Source organism: Nyctibius grandis, chromosome 4 (assembly GCF_013368605.1).
Source record: "Nyctibius grandis isolate bNycGra1 chromosome 4, bNycGra1.pri, whole genome shotgun sequence".
Taxonomy (NCBI): Eukaryota; Metazoa; Chordata; class Aves; order Nyctibiiformes; family Nyctibiidae; genus Nyctibius; species Nyctibius grandis.
Genome location: NC_090661.1, coordinates 86,294,411 through 86,315,487, shown reverse-complemented (window position 1 = coordinate 86,315,487; position 21,077 = coordinate 86,294,411). Strand labels below are relative to the sequence as shown.

The 21,077-nt window shown below is 39.8% G+C and overlaps 1 protein-coding gene across 3 annotated transcripts in view; it reads right to left on the bottom strand.

Moving 5' to 3' along the window:
- PCGF5 (polycomb group ring finger 5) overlaps window positions 1-21,077 on the bottom strand; it is a 71,392-nt gene that overhangs the window by 28,596 nt on the left and 21,719 nt on the right. For 2 of the 3 annotated variants that reach the window (XM_068397954.1, XM_068397956.1), the window contains exon 3: window positions 9,814-10,123. In XM_068397954.1, coding sequence (XP_068254055.1) covers window positions 9,814-9,925 — 112 coding nt within the window. In that variant the 5' untranslated portion in view covers window positions 9,926-10,123. Of the gene's footprint in view, window positions 1-9,813; window positions 10,124-10,597; window positions 10,675-21,077 lie in introns of those variants that run through there. The other variant, XM_068397955.1, reaches the window with a different exon arrangement.

Here is a 21,077-nt window from a genome sequence, read left to right as displayed (position 1 = left end):
TCCAGTGTTCAGTCACCCTCACCGTAAAGAAGTTTTTCCTCAAATTTAAGTGGAACCTCCTGTGTTCCAGCTTGCACCCATTGCCCCTCGTCCTGTCAAGGGATGTCACTGAGAAGAGCCTGGCTCCATCCTCTTGACACTTGCCCTTTACATATTTATAAACATTAATGAGGTCACCCCTCAGTCTCCTCTTCTCTAAGCTAAAGAGACCCAGCTCCCTCAGCCTCTCCTCACAAGGGAGATGTTCCACCCCCCATAATCATCTTCGTGGCTCTGCGCTGACTCTCTCTAGCAGTTCCCTTGTCCTTCTTGAACTGAGGGGCCCAGAACTGGACACAATACTCCAGATGCGCCTCACCAGGGCAGAGTAGAGGGGGAGGAGAACCTCTCTCGACCTGCTGACCACACCCCTTCTAATACACCCCAGGATGCCATTGGCCTTCTTGGCCACAAGGGCACACTGCTGGCTCATGGTCATCCTGTTGTCCACTAGGACCCCCAGGTCCCTTTCCCCTGCGCTGGTCTCCAACAGCTCTGTCCCCAACTTGTACTGGTACATGGGGTTGTTCTTGCCCAGATGCAGGACTCTACACTTGCCCTTGTTATATTTCATTAAATTTCTCCCCGCCCAACTCTCCAGCCTGTCCAGGTCTCTCTGAATGGCTGCACAGCCTTCCGGCATCTCAGCCACTCCTCCCAGTTTTGTGTCATCAGCGAACTTGCTGACAGCGCACTCTAATCCCTCATCCAAGTCATTAATGAATATATTGAATAGAACTGGTCCCAGAACCGACCCTTGCGGAACTCCGCTAGACACAGACCTCCAACTGGACTCTGTCCCGCTGACCACACTCTCTGGCTTCTTTCCTTCAGCCAGTTCACAAATCACCTCCACTACCGATCATCCAGACCACACTTCCCAGTTTAGCTGCGAGGATGCTGTGGGAGACCGTGTCAAACGCTTTACTGGAAATCGAGATAGACCACATCCACAGCTTTACCATCATCTATCCACTGGGATAGATGATTCTTCACCTGTGTCTTTATAGACATTTTTAACTGCATTACTTGCTTTAGATATCACAATTTATTTTTTTTTTTTACACATTACCTCAAAGTGGTTTAAGTTTTCTAAGGCTTTGGAGTAAACAGGTAAGAAAAAGACACTGCTCACCAAAAAGTGTCATGAATCTGCTCTGCAGTGCTCCCTGCAGATTTAAGTCCTGATTCTAAGCACAACTTCCAGCACATTCAAAGGTAACAGAGTGTACCCTCATTTCAGGCATACAGCCCTGGAGAGGAAGGGATGTTGTACAGTAACATGTAATAATCAAAAAGCCCTCTCACCTGTAGCTAGATAACAGGGTGCATGCTTGATCCCCTGAGGTAAGGAAGTGTCACAAGTGGGTATCAGTCACAGATGAAGAAGCAGCATCATTTTCCCAAAGTTACACTTTTTGAACAGACATTGCCATAAGACATAATGTTCTGCAAAAACACGTACTAAGGAACAAACAGAAACCCTACAGGTGTTCAGACCTGACTTGTGTGCAAGCAGCCACTGACACCATTCAAGTGCACCGACAGAATTTGAATAGCTGACCAAAAAAAAATAACATAATATTCTCAAAAAAAATCACAGAATCACAGTATGTTATGGATTGGAAGGGACCTTGAAAGATCATCTAGTCCAATCCCCCTGCCGGATGTTCTTGCTTATCTTCAAAGTCTAATTACTGTACCTTTATTTTTTTGATACTACAAGTAGTCCTGACTATAGCCCCAAAAAAATGGCTCCAGATAAATCACGAGCACGCCATGTCATTTGACTTGAAAAAAACCAACAGCCAATAACACTAATTAATATGAAATTCTGATACAGTGTTCACGAGAAAGCTAGGATGAATTGAGCTTTTCTTTCTGAAATAGGCCATCCTGGTATTATGTCACTCATTTATCTTCCTCTTCTTGAAAAGTGAAAAATAAACCAACCATAAAAAGGTCCTACTCTAAACACACGACAGTAGAATCAAAACAGAAGACCATGTCGCACAAAACCATGATGGAAAAGGCTCTTTAATTGATAGTAATATGTGTTGTAATCACTGTAAAAAAATAAAAATGTTTCAAACAGAAGACCATATGCAAACATAGTGGCTAAACTGCATTTAAATTTATTTATTTAAGCAACCCATAGATTTTTAGAAACAAGATAGTCTTGAAAAGGAAATACTGCCATGAATGGAAGCGGTTAACATCGCTGAAAATCGTCCCCCATTCATTAATGGAAGAGATGTCTTCTTCCTATTTATCAAAAAAAAATCAGGACATTTTTGGGGCACGATTCTTCTGTATTATTGAAGTAGAGAGCATCAAAGCAATTAAATGAAGAGATACTAGGTCTGCATGAAGTAAACAAAAGGACTAAACAGGATTCACCTATTAAATCTGATGTCATATGTAGTAAAAGTCTGATACAAGAGTCCTAGAATAAGCACCTCTTGGATGACATCAATGAGAATGAAAATAACCATATTCTGCCCAACCTCCTCAAAGAATCTGTGAAATGTGCTACTGTCAATTGAGCTCTTCAACTGCAGCACCTGCTATTTCATAATCCTGGTATCTATACTTTGCTGAAGATGGAGATGATTACCTCTGTCAGGAGAAAGCGTACAGATGAGTAGCAGGTGATGACAATACTGATGAGAACCATAAGGTTAAGAATCATCTGCTATCTCAGAAATTCCATTAGTTGGAGAATCTCAATTTAAAGAGTGTGGGGAAAAAAAGGCTGAGAAGCTAGTACGATGATAAAATTGTGAAGTCTAACACAGTTGTAAATAGTGGCCATACAGAAATTCAGCTGAAAGTCGTTCAGATAAATAACATAAGGGTTTGGTTTAGTCTAGACCTTTTCTGACTTGACTTTACAGAAACTGAGCTTATGGATAACTCCTTTTCAATGGAGAATTGCAAGTGAGATGGAGTTCCTCTTCTGCTAACTCCTATAATAAAAGAAGGGGTTGGTCTTTAATTTTTTTTTTTGGTAAGCCTCCTGTTTGGTAGAAACAGCAGGATCTCCATGCAGTCAGTTTTTGTAACCTGACACCAATTTTAAATGATTGATAAAGAATAAAAAATTTTGAAAAAAGTGGTATAAGCATGATCGGTATTGGTCAATATTAATTGTGGAACTGATAAGCCTAACCCCTAACCTTGGTTTATTTGGGAAATTTTTAGCAACAGAGACTCTAAGAGAATTAGCACAAAAATTCTTCAAAAAGATTACCAGTGGCTTCATATCAATACCAGAGTGGTTTCTTTTTTTTCTTGAACCAATTGGTACTAGCCTCCTTCATAAAACATTTCCCTGTGTTTTAAGAAAGCTGTGTCTGAAATTCTGTGGACAAATTAATTCCCTTCACTTGCTCTTGGGATCTCTGCTCCATTCACATCAGAGAAGTTCTCAAAGTCTGTGATGAGATGACACCGATTTGACTGCTTTGAAAAGGACTCATTTATTTGTCTTGTAAAGATATTTTAAACTTGGTTTTGCTAGGCTTTTTGTTTGTTTTCCAAACCAAAGACAAACTGGACCTAGCTGAGCTATGGCTTTCATTTACACCTACAAGAAATCTGAAATTATTACTGCTGAGAAGAACTCTATGCCACAGGATAGATAACTAATGATTGACCCCTCAAAACCTCCCAAATACTTAACACTGCTAAACATGAAGCCTGCTAAAATCCACACTACTGAAATTTGGAGAAATACTTATAATATAAACCAATCTATGGAAAGGAACTGAATTCTCAGTCTGAATGTATTTATGTGCTCTCTTTATACCTTTTTTTTTTGAGAGAAGACAGCACCCTTGTAAGCCATGCGTGGTCCAAGAAAGAAACTAATGATTAATGAAGGGCTTAATCTCCAGTATAAGAGAAGTCTTTGAGTAGAATATATACAGACAAAACATCATAAGGAACCAAGAATCTTAAGCCAGTCCTATATGGATGTATTCCCTACCCCAACAAACATACAGGTCTGGATCAAGTCTTTGTGCTGCCAGCTGAAATCATGAGGTCATCTTATACCATGAAAAAAAACCTTGAAATTGTAAATCAATACTGCAGTAATCTAAAACAACTTTTACTTTTTCTCGTGTAAAGCTATGGTGCTATGAGGATTTGCTTGTCAAAACTAGGTGTGATTTACCAATAGCAATGTAGAGTCAAAAATACACATAAATTCCAGCACTCAAGAATAATGAACTGATATGTGATACTCCTAGTAGGAGTAGGATCATCAACCAGTATTTTCAGATATGATAGGTATAATCATCCTCTGTTATTCTTAATATAAAACACTTGAACATTTTTCAAAGCCTGTCACTTTGAAGTTTCAGAGAATGTGATGAAGTCTTAAGTATTGGGTGAAAAAGGTAGGGAAAAAGGGAATCTTTAAACACAATTAAATTACAGATATGTTTAATTCACCACCATAGGGGGGGAAAAAAAAAAAAACAAATCCAAAACCCTTTAACATTTACAGTACAGATTAACAAAATGACATGGTTTCACTTGCTTTACTGTAGGTCATGGTGTGACAGCAAACAGGCAAAAGAAAACAGCTTAACCAAAATGTACACAGTTTGCAGAATTCTGAGGTATGTGCTACACATGCCAGTGAAATGAGGACGTGAATTTCATGGTTGTACTATGACACTTCGGATGAGCCACAATAAAAGTTAAACTCACAGAAGTTGATTTACTACAGCTGATAGAAGTATTTGTGTGTCATATGCTAATTGGCTGGAAACCGTAACATACTGCACAATGCTACATTTTCCAATACAGAGATACCTGTTTCACACACTCTTTCAGATCTTTGTAATCAGCTGAAAAATACAGATATAAGTGTCAGAACTGTGCTGTATGTCATCTTATGCAAACAAAAAAAGTACATATCTTATGCATATCTACACACATACTTTTCAATGAGAAGACCCTTCCTAGCTTATATTTTAAATGCTGATTAACAAGATACCTAAATAAAACTTCATATTGCATTTTGTAAGCAAAATATTCTACAAAAGACAGTTTAATCAGTTAATTGTGGGACAAATTCTTTGTCAGAACTCATCCTTTGAATTCTTCCAAGGATCTCCTCTCTCAAAGTTAATCACACTGATCCAGTGAGCAAAGGAGGGGCACAGGATACACACAGCTAGTGGAACATCAAACCCATCTCAGTGATGGCACAGAGATGTAACAAGACATTTGGCATGTTTAAGGATGTATTTAATTAGCTACTTTAAACCTGCTTTAAAAGCACCCACTTTTAGGGAAAGAGTCTGCGTAAAAACAGGACAGAAAACTTTAATATACTTAACCACCCTTCTCAAAAACTATACATGTGAGACTACTCCATGGTTGGTTACAATTACCAGACACAGTCACTCTGGATTCCCTTCTATTAAAAGGGAGAAATGATTTCAGTACAGATCACCACAGTACACGGTGATAAAGACAGAATTTTTTGGGCTGAAATCTTTTATTCCAAAATAAGACAGATCTGCTAACCTTTAAGATCTGCTACACACCATTGACTGAAGCTTCTGCAAGAGAAGGATCATGAAAGCAGCTCAGCTTGCTTTTCTGAGGATGGAAAGTTTTGCTGCAGTGAAGTTCTTTCACAATCTCCTGGCGAGAACATAAGTTTTTATGCTGAAAAACATATCTGAAAAACACTCGGTTGCAAGATTATTGGTTTGATATTGAAAATTACATCTCTGGTCATTTTCCTGCATGGGAGGGAATTTCTGAAAGTTCCTAGACTGTATTAGTTGACAATTTCTTAAGGCAAATCCTAGAGACACCAACTAGGAGTAATGGACCACTTGATCTGCTGTTCACAAACAGGGAAAAACTGGTGATGAATACGGACGTAGATGGCCACTTGCCTTGCAGTGACCACAAGATGATAGAGCTCAGGATCCTGAGGAAGGCTACAAAGTTAAACAGCAGAGTTAGGATTCTGAACTTCAGGAGATGGGACTTTAGCTTGTTTAAGCAACTGCTAGTCAGTTTTCCCAAGGAGGCTATCATTAGAAAGAAAGGAACTTAGGAGAGCTGGCTGGGATTTTTAAAGAAAATTAGACCTCAAGAGCTAACCAGCACATTGTACAGGGAATTTCGTCAGAACTGATTAGTGCACAAGAACTGCTTGGTGCAGAAGCTTCCTAACGAATATGCAAAAAGAGAGCACATTAGAAGTGGAAATAAGAATGAGAAACAAAAGGATATAAAATCATTGCTCTGGCATTTAGGTACAAAATTAGGAAGGCCAAAGCCTAGCCATAACTAAAACTGATGAGGGACATAAGATTCTGCAAGTAGGCTAGTAGCTGAAGGAAGTTCAGACAAAATGTGGGTCTGTTAACGAATGCGGGAAACAACTTAGGCATAGATTATATAGAAAGGTTTGAAGTCCTCAATGTCTTTTTTGCCTTGGTCTTCACAGGCAGAGCCTGATCCCCGATCTCCATGCATACCAGCATGATTTGGGAAGGAGAGGGATGACCAGCAGCTAGGGAAAAGCAGGCTAGGGACTACTGAGAAAAGCTGGATGTATTCAAAGCTACAGGCCAGGTAGGATTCACTAAGATGAAAGCTTTTGACCATAATCACGGTGATTATGGGAGGTGCCCGATGACTGGAAAAGGGTAGTGTGTTATGCTCACCTTTAAGAAAGATGGGAGATCACATCACGTCCCTTGGAATCAATTTCCAATTACGTGATGGACAAAAACGTAATCAGGAACAGGCAATATTGATTCACCAAAAGCGAACCATGGTTGAGGCTAATAAGTGATCTAATTACAGCCTATACCATTTGAATAGCAGTTACAGGAGTGACAAGAGCCCAGCTCTTCTTGGTAGTGGCAAATAGTATAACAAGGAGCAATGGTCACACGTTGTTGTTTTGTACGACATTCAGAAAAACTTCACTAAGTAAACAGCGTAGCACTGGAAATGGTTATTGACAGAGCCATGGAGACTCCATGCTTGGAGATTCACAACTCAACTATACGGAGCCATGGCTTGACCTGGTAATAGCGTTGGCAACTAACCTGCCTCATGAATGAAGCTGGCCTAGACAACATCCAGATGTCCCTTCCAACCAACTTTTCTATGATTGTGTAAACAGTCTGATATTTTTTAGGACACCAAAGAATGCTCCTGAGGAAAGTTTACTTTCCAAGTTTTGTAAGCGCACACTGTACTAAACGACGGAATGACTCAGAAGACAGATAATGGGACATACTCTTTATCTCACATACTGCTTCAACCAGTATTTCTTAAACATCCTTGACAACTGTGTAACAGACTAGAAAAAAGGTCTCAGTCCATAAGACAAAACCATTCTCTTGTAAGTAGCAAAGAAGAAATGAAGTACTGAATTTGCAGAATAATTAATTAATTTGCAGTAATATAAGCACTACCTTCCCAAAAGAGATAGGAAAGTTTGTACTGCTGATGCCCAAGTTGCACTTATTCTTCCCAGTAAATGGTGGGGCTGTCTGTCCAACATTTCCAAAAAACCCATCAGAAACATCTCTTATTAAGAAGGCACACATTTCTCAGAGCAGAACTTTACTACTTAACATTTTTCAGCAAACACAGAAGATGTGAATTAACCGCTAACTGATTTGGTTACTACTGATCACATCAGTTCGTCTGTGATCACTGGAGAACATCTATGTCAATACATGCTTTTCATCTTGTCCAAAGTAATACATTGCACTCCCAGTATCTAACGAATTTATGCTGCTTCCTAAACCGTTAATATCTGCAGATTTTGATTGTGCAACACTTAAATTATGGCGATTAGTAGTACAAGACAAATATCAAAGTTAAATTTGTTGTATTTTGCAGTATCTATTTGGATATGACTGAAGAACCATACCTCCACTTCAAAAAAAAAAGTTTAAATATCTTCTAAAAGCCAAAGGGTAAAATAATTTATCGGAATATCTTCCTGAATTCACCTTTTCCTCTATAGACATCAGGCTTCCATATCACCACTTGAAGTTTTTTGTTTTCCTTTCCACCATTGTAAGCTTCATATTTTGGCAACTAAACTCTTCTTTAAAGAAACACACCTTCTTTCCTGTAGTTCTACTTAATGACCCAAACACGTGGCAGCTTTTCTGTGAGGAGACCTGTGCAACTATATGGAAGCTCAGGAAAATTTATGTGTGCTAATCTGGGGACTAGGCAGTAACAGAGCTGTCTCAGTGAAGAGCTCACCATCTACAAATGAACAAAAGAAACAGATGCTGCTGAGAAAAAAAAATGCTCCTTCTGCCATTATTGTTTTGTAATGGGAGCGAAAGTAAATAAACAAATAAATTACCTAAACAGAAAGACACTATAATAAAAACAATTTTTTTTCTAAGTCTGAGCTGATTTTTGATGCAACTTTTTCCCCCTCACCCCAACCTTTTAAAAGTTACTACTGTTCATTAAACTTCACCCATAAAACAATCAACTAATGCTGGAATTTTTCCATTTTCTTAGAAGAGAAAGATAATTTAATAATAGCTAATATACCTCTCTCCCTCCTGTTTTATTTCCACTTCTTATACGGACACTTTGTTTAACTTCTCTCCTCCTGAACTTAAAATCCTTTACCAAGTAACCCAAACCGCAACAATAATACAACAAAACACAATATAATCCTTAGCTGAGGTTAGACTTGGAAAGTCAGTTCAAGATTATTTTTTCTCAAAAACTAAACTAAAAATAACATTATAATGGTAAACAATATTATCTTTGTACTATGAACAACATATAGGAATGATATGTTTCAATTCTCTACATGCTTGATGTACTAGGGACATAACACCATAATGTAAAAACCAACAGCGAAGACAATAACTGCAAGAACACCACCATGCAGAAATGGCACAAAATGCCAAGACAAGGCTTTTAACTGATATTTATTAAAGGTTTAAAAATGGGAAATCTACCAGAAAACATATAGTACCCCGTACTCTTCTCTTAGAAGAACTCAGATTTTACTTGGAAAGATACCAAATTCTCGTGAAGGTCCAAGCAAACTATCTTCTATTCAGGAATAAATGTAAAAAAAACAAGTATGCAAGTAATTTAGCTTGTGGCAGTAAGACAACTGAGTTTGATAGGACCATTCATATATTTAATATAATTCATACACACCAATGTTTTAGAAGTATTAGGAGCATAAGACAACCTGAATATTTTTTCCTGAGTCAGTTTCATTCAAAGAGATCTACTCCCTAAATAAATATTTTGCCAACTTTCAAGTGTTTCTATGCATTGTGCCATGGATCACATTACAGAGAGATGTGAGCCAATACTGACCAAACTGGTGTATCCATCATGCACACTGCCAACAGATACATTGGCTTAAGTTTCAAAAGCATAGTTATAGTATCAAAATACCACACCCGACTTAATGATCTTACTTGTGATCAGACAGGCCACAGTGATACATGTTTGGTGCTAGAGCCAGCACAATCACCACCAGCTTGGGGGAAAGAAAAGAGGTACCTGTACTCTGCAAGGTGTTAAGCAGAGTTGACATGCCCTCAATATGACCCAGATGGCAAACCAGCATCTAGGAAACCCCATCAGAAACTGCATAGCATTTCATGCAACACTTCAGAAGGAAACAAAAACCAGCACAGAGATCATATTAAACACATAACACTTGAAGGAAACATCACTTATGAAGGAGGGAGTATTTTGCAAAGTACTGCTTACAGGTATGGAGGCACTCCGTTACTGTAGTTGGCTTGATGAGATAGCCTTTACAGATATAGCAGGTGATATGAGGATTAAAATCTTTCACCAAATGCTTCCTCTGAGCAGCCATTCGTGGGGCAGGAAATGCTGGCAGAGTGCTCGGGGCCAGAGGAGCAAGTCTGAGAGGTGTCGATGCCCACGGTTCACAGGAGCTGCGGCGCTGCTGTGTGCAACTGGACTTCTCCAGGCATTTGATCTTAATTCTGGAGATCTCACAGGGACGTGGCTCGTAACTCCTGCTCCTGTGCCAGGCGAGTCATTTTCCTACCTGTAACACACGTGGAAAGAGAGAGGTGTGTAAGCCTGGCAGCACAGTGACGATGCCCGGAGGCCAAGTGTCGCCATGAACTTGGCAGGCGCACCCGGGTTATTATTTACATAACAGCAGCTGCGTGCCCGGCGCTCGGCAGCCGAGGTCGGCGGCAGCGCCCCTGCCCCTGCCGGGCTCCGGCCGCCAGCGGGACACGCCGCCGGGCGCCGCGCTGACAGGTGCAGGGGCCGCGGGCCACCCCCGGCGGTCTCCGCGGCCGCCCCGCTGCCCGCCCGGCACACCCCCGCCGAGGACGCGCCGCGGCCCGCAGGCCTCGGAGCGCCCCCGCGGGGAGGAGCTCTCCCCGCCGCCCCCGCCTCGCGGGATCCCCCGGCAGGAGGGGGGCGGCGGGCGGGGCAGCTCGGCGGCGGCGGCCTGGCTTCCCGCCCCCCCCGGCACCTGCAGCGCCCCTCGCCCCGGCCCCCGCCGTACCTGGCGCAGCCCGGCGGCCTCGGGCGGGCGGCCGCCCAGCGAAAGAGAAAGGGGAACGGCGTGCGCCTCCCGCCCCCTTCGAGCCCTCCCTCCTCCCCTCCCCGGCAGGCTGCCGCGGCCGGTCCCAGGGCGGGCGGGACGGGCGCGCAGGCGCTGCTCCCCGGCCGAGCCCTGCTGCGCCACGGCCCGCAGCGCCGCTCCGGCGCGGGAGCGGCCGGGAGCCCCTAAGTGGCCCCGCCGCCGGGCACCGGGGCGGGCGGAGGGGATCGGGGGCGGGTGGCCGTAGAGGTGAGGTGGAGGCAGGCGGGAGCGGCGGCGCTGCCGCGCACAGGTAAGCGCAGGAGCGGCCGCAGCGCAGCCCGCGTCACTCGCCCCGCTTCGGCCCTTAACACCATTTACTTAAAAATAACTTCAGCTTCTGCCCGAAGAAGGGTGAAACTTAAACCCATTTTTCCATCCCTCAAGAGGAAAAACTTAACCACTGGACTAAGTCAGGCCCAAATCCTGTAAACAGTTATAGATGTTAGACCTGTGCTTCCCTCTACCCGGGACCAAGCAGCCAGAGGACGATTAAGCACGAGTGAAAGCTGTCTCCCTGGTTCAATGCATCTCCTTGTTTCTCCCCTATTCACAGAAATGCACCCTATTACCAGGAATATGGTAAGTTACCAAGCTGCGTTTACGAGATGCTAAGTGCCCTTAACTCTCACTGAACGCCATTCAAGTTGTGGCATTTGGCACCTTTCAAGACCACAATGAAAAGAACAAATGAGCAGCAGTGCAGAAGCAGCTCTCATTTCATTATCAGAGGAAAGAAGTATAACAAAGATCCTTAAATACTTCTACTTTATATCATGAGGAAGCAAATTATGTTAATAAATACTTATTAATTATAATTTCAAAGGTAGTTAACTCCCAGCATTGCACACAACAGGATTATTTAAAAATATAGGGCCATATAAGTGATGTGAGAATTTTAATCTACTTATAGCAGTTAAAAGGAAACAGAGGAACAGTGTTTGAATCGAACAAGGCGGTCATTTTCATGTTATGAGAGAAACAGAATAAACAAAATAAACTGAGCTAGTCAGAGTAAATATGTACATGTTAGCGACAGCAAACGTGGTATTACAGAGAGGGTGATTATAGCCCTCAACTCAGTGATGAAAATACAGCTGCTCTCATTTTTTCATGTTTCTTAAACTTCTGACTTTCCTATCAACTGACTTGTACTCAGCAGTTCTTAGTGTCTTCTAACACAGCACTCACTTTTTTTTTTTAAACTAAGTCCTTTTTTAAATAAATGAGCTCACCTAACACATGGAAAATACAGACTGCTTTCTAAGCATCATCAAAGTAGAGGAGTAGTTTATTGAAATCGCTGAAGAACTACTGGATCATCCTAATGTGAAACACAGTAATTCTTTACATTTAATATGAATAAAATGTATCTTTTTAAAGGAACAGCCAGGACCCATAAGAACTTGTGAACTCCAAGGATTTCATTAATTTTACTCATTAATGCAGCTCCAACACTTTTGAAAAACACCAATGTTTGATGTCAGTTCTCAAGTAAATTCCAGAGAGAAAACAGACACTGGTCCATACACCCAAGTTCTCAGTAACATTGGAAAGGAGTGAATAATTCTAATCCTGCAAGTAGATCCACAGGAATACAACCTCACATCCCTACAGAGCTACACTGGAGGCTGTTTCTAGGCAAGTCTCCAATTACCCTCCCATTACCCGAAGAGTTACTTGTATTTTGTAGATGGAAGAATTACTGGGACACATCTGGACTGGAAAAATAATGAGAAAAAATCCCTACTTTTCTTAATAGACATTGTGGAGCAATCTGAATGATATTTAGAGGGAAGCCACAGCATTCACCTTCACTGAATACTGAGTCTCTAGACATCTGATGGAAATGCCATTTTATGACTTTTAAAATCTTGACAACTTCACAGAATTGCTTAGGTTGGAAGACACGTCCTGAGATCATCTAGTCCAACCCCTCTGCTCAAGCAGGGTCAGCTAGAGCAGGTTATCCAGGACTGTGTCCAGTTGGGTTTTGAATATCTACACAGATGGGGACTGCACCACCTCTCTGGGCAATCTGTTCCAGTTTTGACCACCCTCATAGTAAAAAAATGTTTTCTTGTGATCAGATGGGATTTCATGTGTTTCAATTTGTGCCTGTTACCTCTCGTCCTGTCAGAGGGCACTACTGAGAAGTTTGACCTCCTCATCTTCATTCCCTCCCATGGAGTATGAAGACTGTCTTTGATTTGATAGGAAACAATAGGAATTAGGCTATTCTTCTCCCCATCTCTTATTCATGAAAATGATCAGCAATGAGGTTTTGCTTTTCTACTGTGAGGGCATTCCTTCATCCCTACTGAGCTCCATATAAGATGCTGTGTATTAGCATGTAATAGCACTTCTGGGATATATATAGCATTTCTTTCTTTATGCTTACTCTTCTTTCATAGTCCAAAGTAAATTAGCAAAGCAGGTTGCAAAATGCTAACATCTGTATTATTTCGCCATTGACAAATAAGTAAACAAGATAAATGCATTCAAGATACATTTCAAGAGTAAGGTAAAACTGTGTAACAGTGTTCCAACTTTGTTGAACTAATTTCAAGCAAATTTTAAAAAGTAAGAGAAATCATAAAGTAAGTTCCTACAGGTTTTATAATAATTGGCTGCTAGTAAAGAAGAGGGAATCAAATTAGTGACTCTACCAAGGGAAAGATGAGCAGATCTGTCTTATTAAACGTTTCCTTGGCACACTAAAATACTGATCAGCCATAGCACACACAGTCTCTTCCCAGCTGTGGAGAAACACAGAAAACAAGTAAGGAACGAGGCCATAGCAGTGGGAGAGGGAGTTTGCCACCACAAGGGAAAAAAAAGAAAAATCACAACCGTGAAATAAAATAGAAATCGTCACTAGCATGAAGGAGACAATTTAACTTTAGCCACTTGTATGCAGAGGTTGAAGTGAAAAAATACCTGGTTTTGAACATATTATTATCTGACCATTAAACATACAGAGGGAAGATCTTGTGACCAGCTTGATATACCTCTGTGTGAGTAACAGATTTAAGAACCATGGCTACAGTCTTCAGGGGTATTGCAAATTTAAAAATACCAATCTATCACAGCAGAACTCAAACTATTCAGCTGAAAGCAGCTGTAGATTTAAGAATTAAATGCAATGGGTATATTTTTAAAAAGTATTTTCCCTGTGTTGCCTTATTTTGTCACTATTTTGTATTTTTCTTGTGAAGAATAGTTTTAATAGGCATGACTGTATGCGTCAGACACAAACATCTCCAGAAGCTTCCCAGAGAAAGTGGGACAAACTTCTAAAATATTAGTGACCAAATTCTCTATCCAGTTACTTTAGTGTCCAACTGTGCAAACTGTGATCAGCTGTTGCCTTCTGTTTTGTGGGGTTTCTTTAAGCACAGTAAAGGTACAGTATAAGATGCCATGTAGCCAAGCTGATTTCTCATGCAAGAATGACCTAATTGACATTATTTTGGCTTCAAAGGCAAAAAATCTTCATTATGGTATAGAGCCTTGCATTGTGCCACAACAATTTTTTTTATTTTCTTCATATGTAATTGATTTTTGGTGACAGGGTGAAGAGGGGTTTGCCTTTGAACCATCAGAGACTGCTCACAGGGAGCGATGCAACAGCAGGAAGTATACAAGATGTGCAATCAAGGGGCTTCTGTGCCTCTATTTGCCTGCGTGCTTTGTTTCAAAACAATGATCTGCGGTGGAGTTAGGATCTGTAGGCAACTAAAATACTGGCGGTATCCTCAGCCTCTCCTGGTTTTGTCATACGGCACACTGTAGTTTCTGTGCACTTTGGTCTCCTGTACTACATCGCTTTTAGTTTTTTATAGGGTATTGAAAAAAATGTTTGTGGTTCGTGGTATGTTCTGTAGGCTGAAATGGAGAAGGCAGTATTTCACACTTGCCTGCAATTGTGGGGAACCACAGAGAATGACCAAGGTAGTCTTTTACAGTCCTGTGTTTTATATAAATTTATAGCAATTCTGTATAAGTACTTAGAGCAAGTAATGGTCACACATTTTGGTAACAGCTTAAAGAAGATGCATAATTTGAAACAACCCACCTTGGTTCTAAGTCAGTTGTTCTCCAGGCACCACAAAGATCTTGCATCTTCAGAATTACTTTTTTGGTCTCTGGCCAGTTATTTCGCTTCCACTGCATAGTTTGTTAGACTTTCTCTGAACTCATGGAAATTATACCTGTGTTGCCATTTCTGTTATTGTATAATCTCTAAAAACTTCTTAACTACTTTAGCTGTATTGCTATCTGATTATATGCTTCTGACAGTTCAGATTCCTTTTATTCTGCTCTCTACAACAGTATCACCTGCTTATTCTGTGGCTTTTCCAAAGAAAATCTACTTGGGAATTAATGCTATTTCAAGTCTCCCTGCTATTTCACCATGGGGAAAAAAAGAAAAAAAAAAAAAAAAGAAAAAATCAATCAATCCGTGACAATCAGAGCCACATTATCAGAAAAACTCCAGTTGTATAACATGCACAGGCCAGGCTGAATATAGCTGCTGTCTGCATGGGCAAGACTATGTCTCCTCCATAGACTTCCAGGATCTGTTGGTTATGGGGCAAACTTTGCCAACTCTACGTATGTATCCTTCCAGGGGAAAAGTACCTCTATACCAGCATAATTCTAGGTTTCAAGTTTTCTAATCGGTCTCAATGAAGTCTATGCTTTTCTACAAGACATTCTAATGTCTATTTGCTATAATTCAATTACTTTTTTAAAAAAAACTTGTTTCTGTTAGCATTGTACTGCTCCTTCCACTCTATACTGCATTTTATATATATAATACATAAAAATTTTTTTTTTCCACTCTTTTTTCCCCTGAAAATAGTGAAGCCACTTACATCAATATATACAGCTCAGCTAAACAATAATGTGATGTGTTCAAATAGTTTTATAAGAGTATCATCTTTCAATCTCTGGTAAATGGAAAACAAACTGTAAGAACCTTCCAATGACTCCCGCTAAAATCGTTACTAACATATTTTGTTTCTTACAGTTGAAAACTGGCAGGAATGCAAATCAAATTGTATCACACATGTCAAACAGCTTCACAATTATGCAATCAACTTGCACTGCAAATTAAAAAAGAGACTTGCTACTAGATCTTAAGTCAAAACAAATTTAAAACTCCAATAAGCTCAGGAAAAGCAATCCTCAAGAAAAAAATCTACTCATGCCCGTTATGATGGCAGAACCAGCAAAGAGGCTTGAAAGGAAATAGAAAAGTAGCAACCAAATTGCCTCATCTTTTACAAGACAAATTAATGACATTCACAGTGTCTTAGGGAGTTAACTAACCTACTTCCACCGATTTTCAACAGCAGTTCTGTTTTCAGCTCTCTCAAGAATAAAACCTTTAACTTAGTGACACCATGTTTTATGGACTCCATTTCATTTGAACTGCATGGGAAGACTCATTCATGGGAACCATCACTTTGTCTGCCAATTAAAACAGTAGGCTTCATTGGAGGAAACCTAATATAGATACTTGTGAATTTCATTTTTAACTTGTAAAATAAATAGAGAATGTTTTTTCTGGACAAATTAAGAGAAAATAGGGGGCAGATCAAGATACTCCAACCTTAGCTTCACATCCTCATATGATCTTTTTGACAGCAATTCAGCATATATATAGAGTCAAAATCTGTGCAGCAACATGTTCCATGTGACCCAGTCCATCCAGTCATGTGACCATAGTCACAGCTGAATTTGGCCTACTGCGTTAGATAAAAGACATTATCTCCACCTTTCCCTAAGACTAATCAAGAACAGAAGTTCTTTACATATTTTAGATGTTTGTAACAGTTCACATTAACAAATGAGAGTCACTCCAAATAACATTATACTGAAAGCATTATCTTGAAATATTAATAATTTTTATCCAATATACTAATGGAAAAAGATTAAGCAAAACTGATACTTCTAATTGATTCTTCATTTGAATAATACACCACTTTTAGGGAGAGACAAGCTCAGGATTCTAGCCAGAAGCTATTCTCAAGTGAACAATCACTCCTCAGCCCATAACTTGGCATCATATGCCAGTTCTGCAGTCACATTAGCTTAGGAAGTTGACAGTGCTGGTTTCCCAACTTTAGTCCCATGACTGCGGTAAATCAGAAAAGTTTGCATAAGTGGTGCCCATGTCTACCTTTATCATTACTGAGTTTTCTAAAGAAGAGATGTATAAAACAATTCTCAAGTATGCAAAAAAAGTTTGATTTGTTTTTGCAATTACAAAATCATGGCCTTCAGACTCTGCTTGCATGTAAAGAGCATATTCTGGGTTGATGTGCATTTAATCAGATTGAGCACAAAATCAACCAAGAGCTGTGAGACTGTCTACCATTTCTGTATCTTGAGCTTCCTTTTTGTAATGCTGGGAAGTCTGGGTTCAGCACGGCGCTAATGAGACCACGTGGCTTTTAGCGAGTAGGCCACAGCAGTTTGGACTCTCTCTTTTTAGGCTCTGGACAGAGCAGGGCCAAGTCCCTCCCAGAATACAAAGAATATACAGAATCCTTCTTTTAAAAAGCTGTACCGTCTGCAGAAGTTCATTCTCACATTACTAACTTGTCCAGTCTCATCAACTAAATAGGATCATGAACTAGTTTGCTAGAAAATTCTGTAGGAAGAAAATGATAGTAAGAAACGTAGGTAATACTTCAGGAGATTACATGCTTTTAAGTCTAAGAAATAATTTCTTAAGCACACTAGTACAGGCGAAGCCCTTCTAGAGATGCAGTTGTTTGAATAAAACAAAATAATGTCTGTTTTAGTCCTTTAGTATCTAATGGCACCTACTGAAAAGGTCTGACAAATGCTCAGATTGGATGATTTCATTAAGATTCTTGCTTTAATACTTAGAAAAACCGATCTTCGTTTCCTCTTCAAAAAGCTGTCATTTAGCAAGAATCACGTTCTTGCTAAATTCACTACATTCTCCTACAGGGGTATCTATGTTTAAATGGCAAGTGAACTATGTCTATATTTCATATTTAGGCCCTGATGCTATAAACACTACCATTCATGCTTCACTATGCATGCCCATAGTCCATGCAAGTCTACAGTCCAGCTCATTAAAGTGGGTGACTATTCACTTGCATCAAACTTAGTATGTAAGTCCATGCTGCAGTGTACATATATAACAGTCACCTCCTTGTATTTTATAAAGGTGTACAAAATCAGACAGAGCATGCACCATTCTTTACTATTGTTTCATACCTTGCTGCTATTTCTGAGCTGTATTGCAAGAGTTACAAATCCTATAGACACCGTCAAACACTAAGAGATTCTAAGAGAACAGATTTAACTCAGATATAATACCTCAGCTTGAGGTTGCCAGCTGCGCCTTTTTTATTTTACAGTATCAACACATAAAAAAAAAACCAAACAAAACACCAAACCCAAAACCTTTTAACTTCCAAAATTTTTCACAATTGGTAATGAACTGAGCTGCCTGTTAAATTCATTTCAAGAACATTTTTCTAAAGTAAATTATAAACTATGCTAAAGATCTCATACAATATCTGACCTTTATACATTACTACAATCTGTATATACTTTGCTGAGTTTTTTCAGATGTGACTATTTTCTTCAGCGCTGTGATAAGTTTAGGTTCCAGCAGCTTACAGCTAGAAGGTTTCACCTATCAATTTATATGTCAAATCTTACTCCATTCCCTAATCTAATATCCTTGGTAGGCTTCTAAGAATAAAAGGCATAATACTCTTAAAATTATTTCCCTTTATCACAAATGCAAAGATGAGAGTATGAATTTTTGACAAGGTATTTGGCTTATGAGAACTTTTTGATACATATAACACATAGCCTGCTCCTGTCATCATCATGCTGTCTATTTAATAATTCACATTTAAATACAAGACCTTAGTTGCCACAGCTCAGTAGGAATAACATTAAGGAGATTTACATTTTCCTGCTGAGAAATCTGGAATGCTGTCTAGTGTTTTATCCTTGTGTCTTTTAAACTTGTCAGAAACACTGGTGCCATCACAACCTCCATCAGTCAGGAACTAAAATATGTATTTCAGGGCTATGTGTTCCAATAAGCAGCAACTTACCAAAATCATGAGAGAAACCATTGTTACAAAGTACATCAAAAAGAGATATCTTCAAACACAGACTGCCAATTTACACTTTTGTCCGATATATATATTAAATCTATTGTACAAATTTCTTCATTGCATCTGTTGGTCTCCGCATTTGTACCAGTGAAGCAATTCCCAACCCCTCTTTATTTTTAAAAAAAATAAAAAAATAAAAATTGTCGAATAGTGTAAAATGCAAGAACAGTTGAAAACCCTCAAGGTGAGGTACTGAAACTGCTTCCTAATAATCCCATTTTATGTTCGTGTCCCTCATTCAATAAGGACAAACTAATGAATTTTAGTACAGAGAGACTGAATTATATTCCTGAAAACTATATTTTTTTTGTACAATTAACATGGTGCTAAAAAAAACACGTAACAAAAGGTTGTTATAAAGAAGAGAAATGGAAAGTATACTGTTTTGCTGTAGACAGATTACATACAGTCACTTTTTTGATGAAGGAAAAAGTAGCTCCATAGTTCGTCTGGAGTCTAGGACCAGCTGTCCAAATCTTCAGAAACATAATTTTTCCTTAGTAACAAGGTCAATGCTATTAATTTTAGAGCAAACATCCTCACTATAACATGACCTCTCAATGTTATTGTCCAAATCACTGGCACTGATGTAAACAGGAGCCAATTTAAATGGTACTTAGTGCCCAAAGAATAATAAACTTCTAACCATTTACAAGAATGCTCTAAGTAATGTATTTAGCATAGACAAAAGATTATGAAGATCCCTACTTCTTTGATAAGCATCTCTTCTTAAAGCCACAGAATACAGTAACATTAATCAGAAAAATATTGACCATAAAGAATGAAAGGTAACTGCTACTCTACCACATAATTTTCTCCTTCTGTTGACGATTTTATCATACAAAGTGCTTGAAGAGCCACTGAGATGATTAAGGGATTGGAGCATCTGTCATATGAGAAGAGGCTGAGAGAACTGAGGTTGTTTAGGCTTGCTCAGGGGGGTTCTTATCAATGTGTATAAATACCTGACAGCAGAAGTAAATAAGACAGAGCAAGAGACTTCTCAATATTGTCCAGTGACAGGACAAGAGGCAGTGGACACAAACTGAAACACGGGAAATCCCAAAGAAAAAAAATCCACTGTGAGGGTGGACAAACACTGGAATTGTTTGCTTGGTGAGGCTGTGGAGTCTCCATCCTTGGCAATTTGTCTAGTTGACCCTGCTTTGAATACAGGGACCGGACTAGACAACGGGACAATGAGGTGGACTGAAAACTGGCTGAACTGCCAGTCTCAAAAGGTTATGATCAGCAACACAAAGTCAGTCACTATTGGAGTACCCCAAGGGTTGATAGTGGGGCCAGTACTGCTTAACGTCATCATTAATGACCTGGTGATGGGATGGAGTGCATACTCAGCAATTTTTTAGATGACGCAAAACTGAGAGGAGTAGTTAATATACTAGATGGTTGTGCCACCACTTACAGGGACCACAAAAGGCTTGAGAAATGGGCCTACAGGAGTCTTCTGAAGTTGGTTTGATGAACACTGGAATTGTTTGCCCAGAGAGGTTGTGGAGTCTCCATCCTCAAAGATTTTCACACACAACCAGATAAGGTCCTGAGCAATCTGCTCTAGCTGACCCTGCTTTAAGCAGGGGCACTGGACCAGATGATCTCCAGAGATCCTTTCCAACCTCAGTGATTCTGGGATTCTGTGAAATACTAACCAGAATTACTCAATAAGTTTGGAATATGCTCACCACATGCAGTTGTAGGCTACCTGTGAACAGAAAGAGTTAGTAATTCCCATTGAGTCTGAACTGCATCAGAGGTGTATGCCATGGTGAATGCTGGGATCTTGTCTCACAGCTGACATCAGTCCTTGGTGAGCATGCAGCACAGATACTAGGGATACACCCAAGCATGCACTGGCTCTATCACCTCCTTGTTTTCATGGTCCTATGGGATCCACTGTGGTGAGCACCATAATGTAAACTAAACAAAAGCCACTGGGTTTTCCTAAAAATCATTACAGATCACTATAATTATATTACACAGCAGGTCCGTGTCCATTCCCATTTGCTCTATGACATGTCTAAAAACTTTAAATTATGAAGAAGCTACTGTATAGGCTAAATAATTTAAGGACGGATTTACCATTATAGTAAGCTTTCTTATAACAGCAAAATACACAGTCCTGTTAAACTGGGTTAATAGGTGCTTTGCATGTTCCAACTTCCCTCTGCTTTCCCTTCATTCAATTTTTTCCCTTTTTC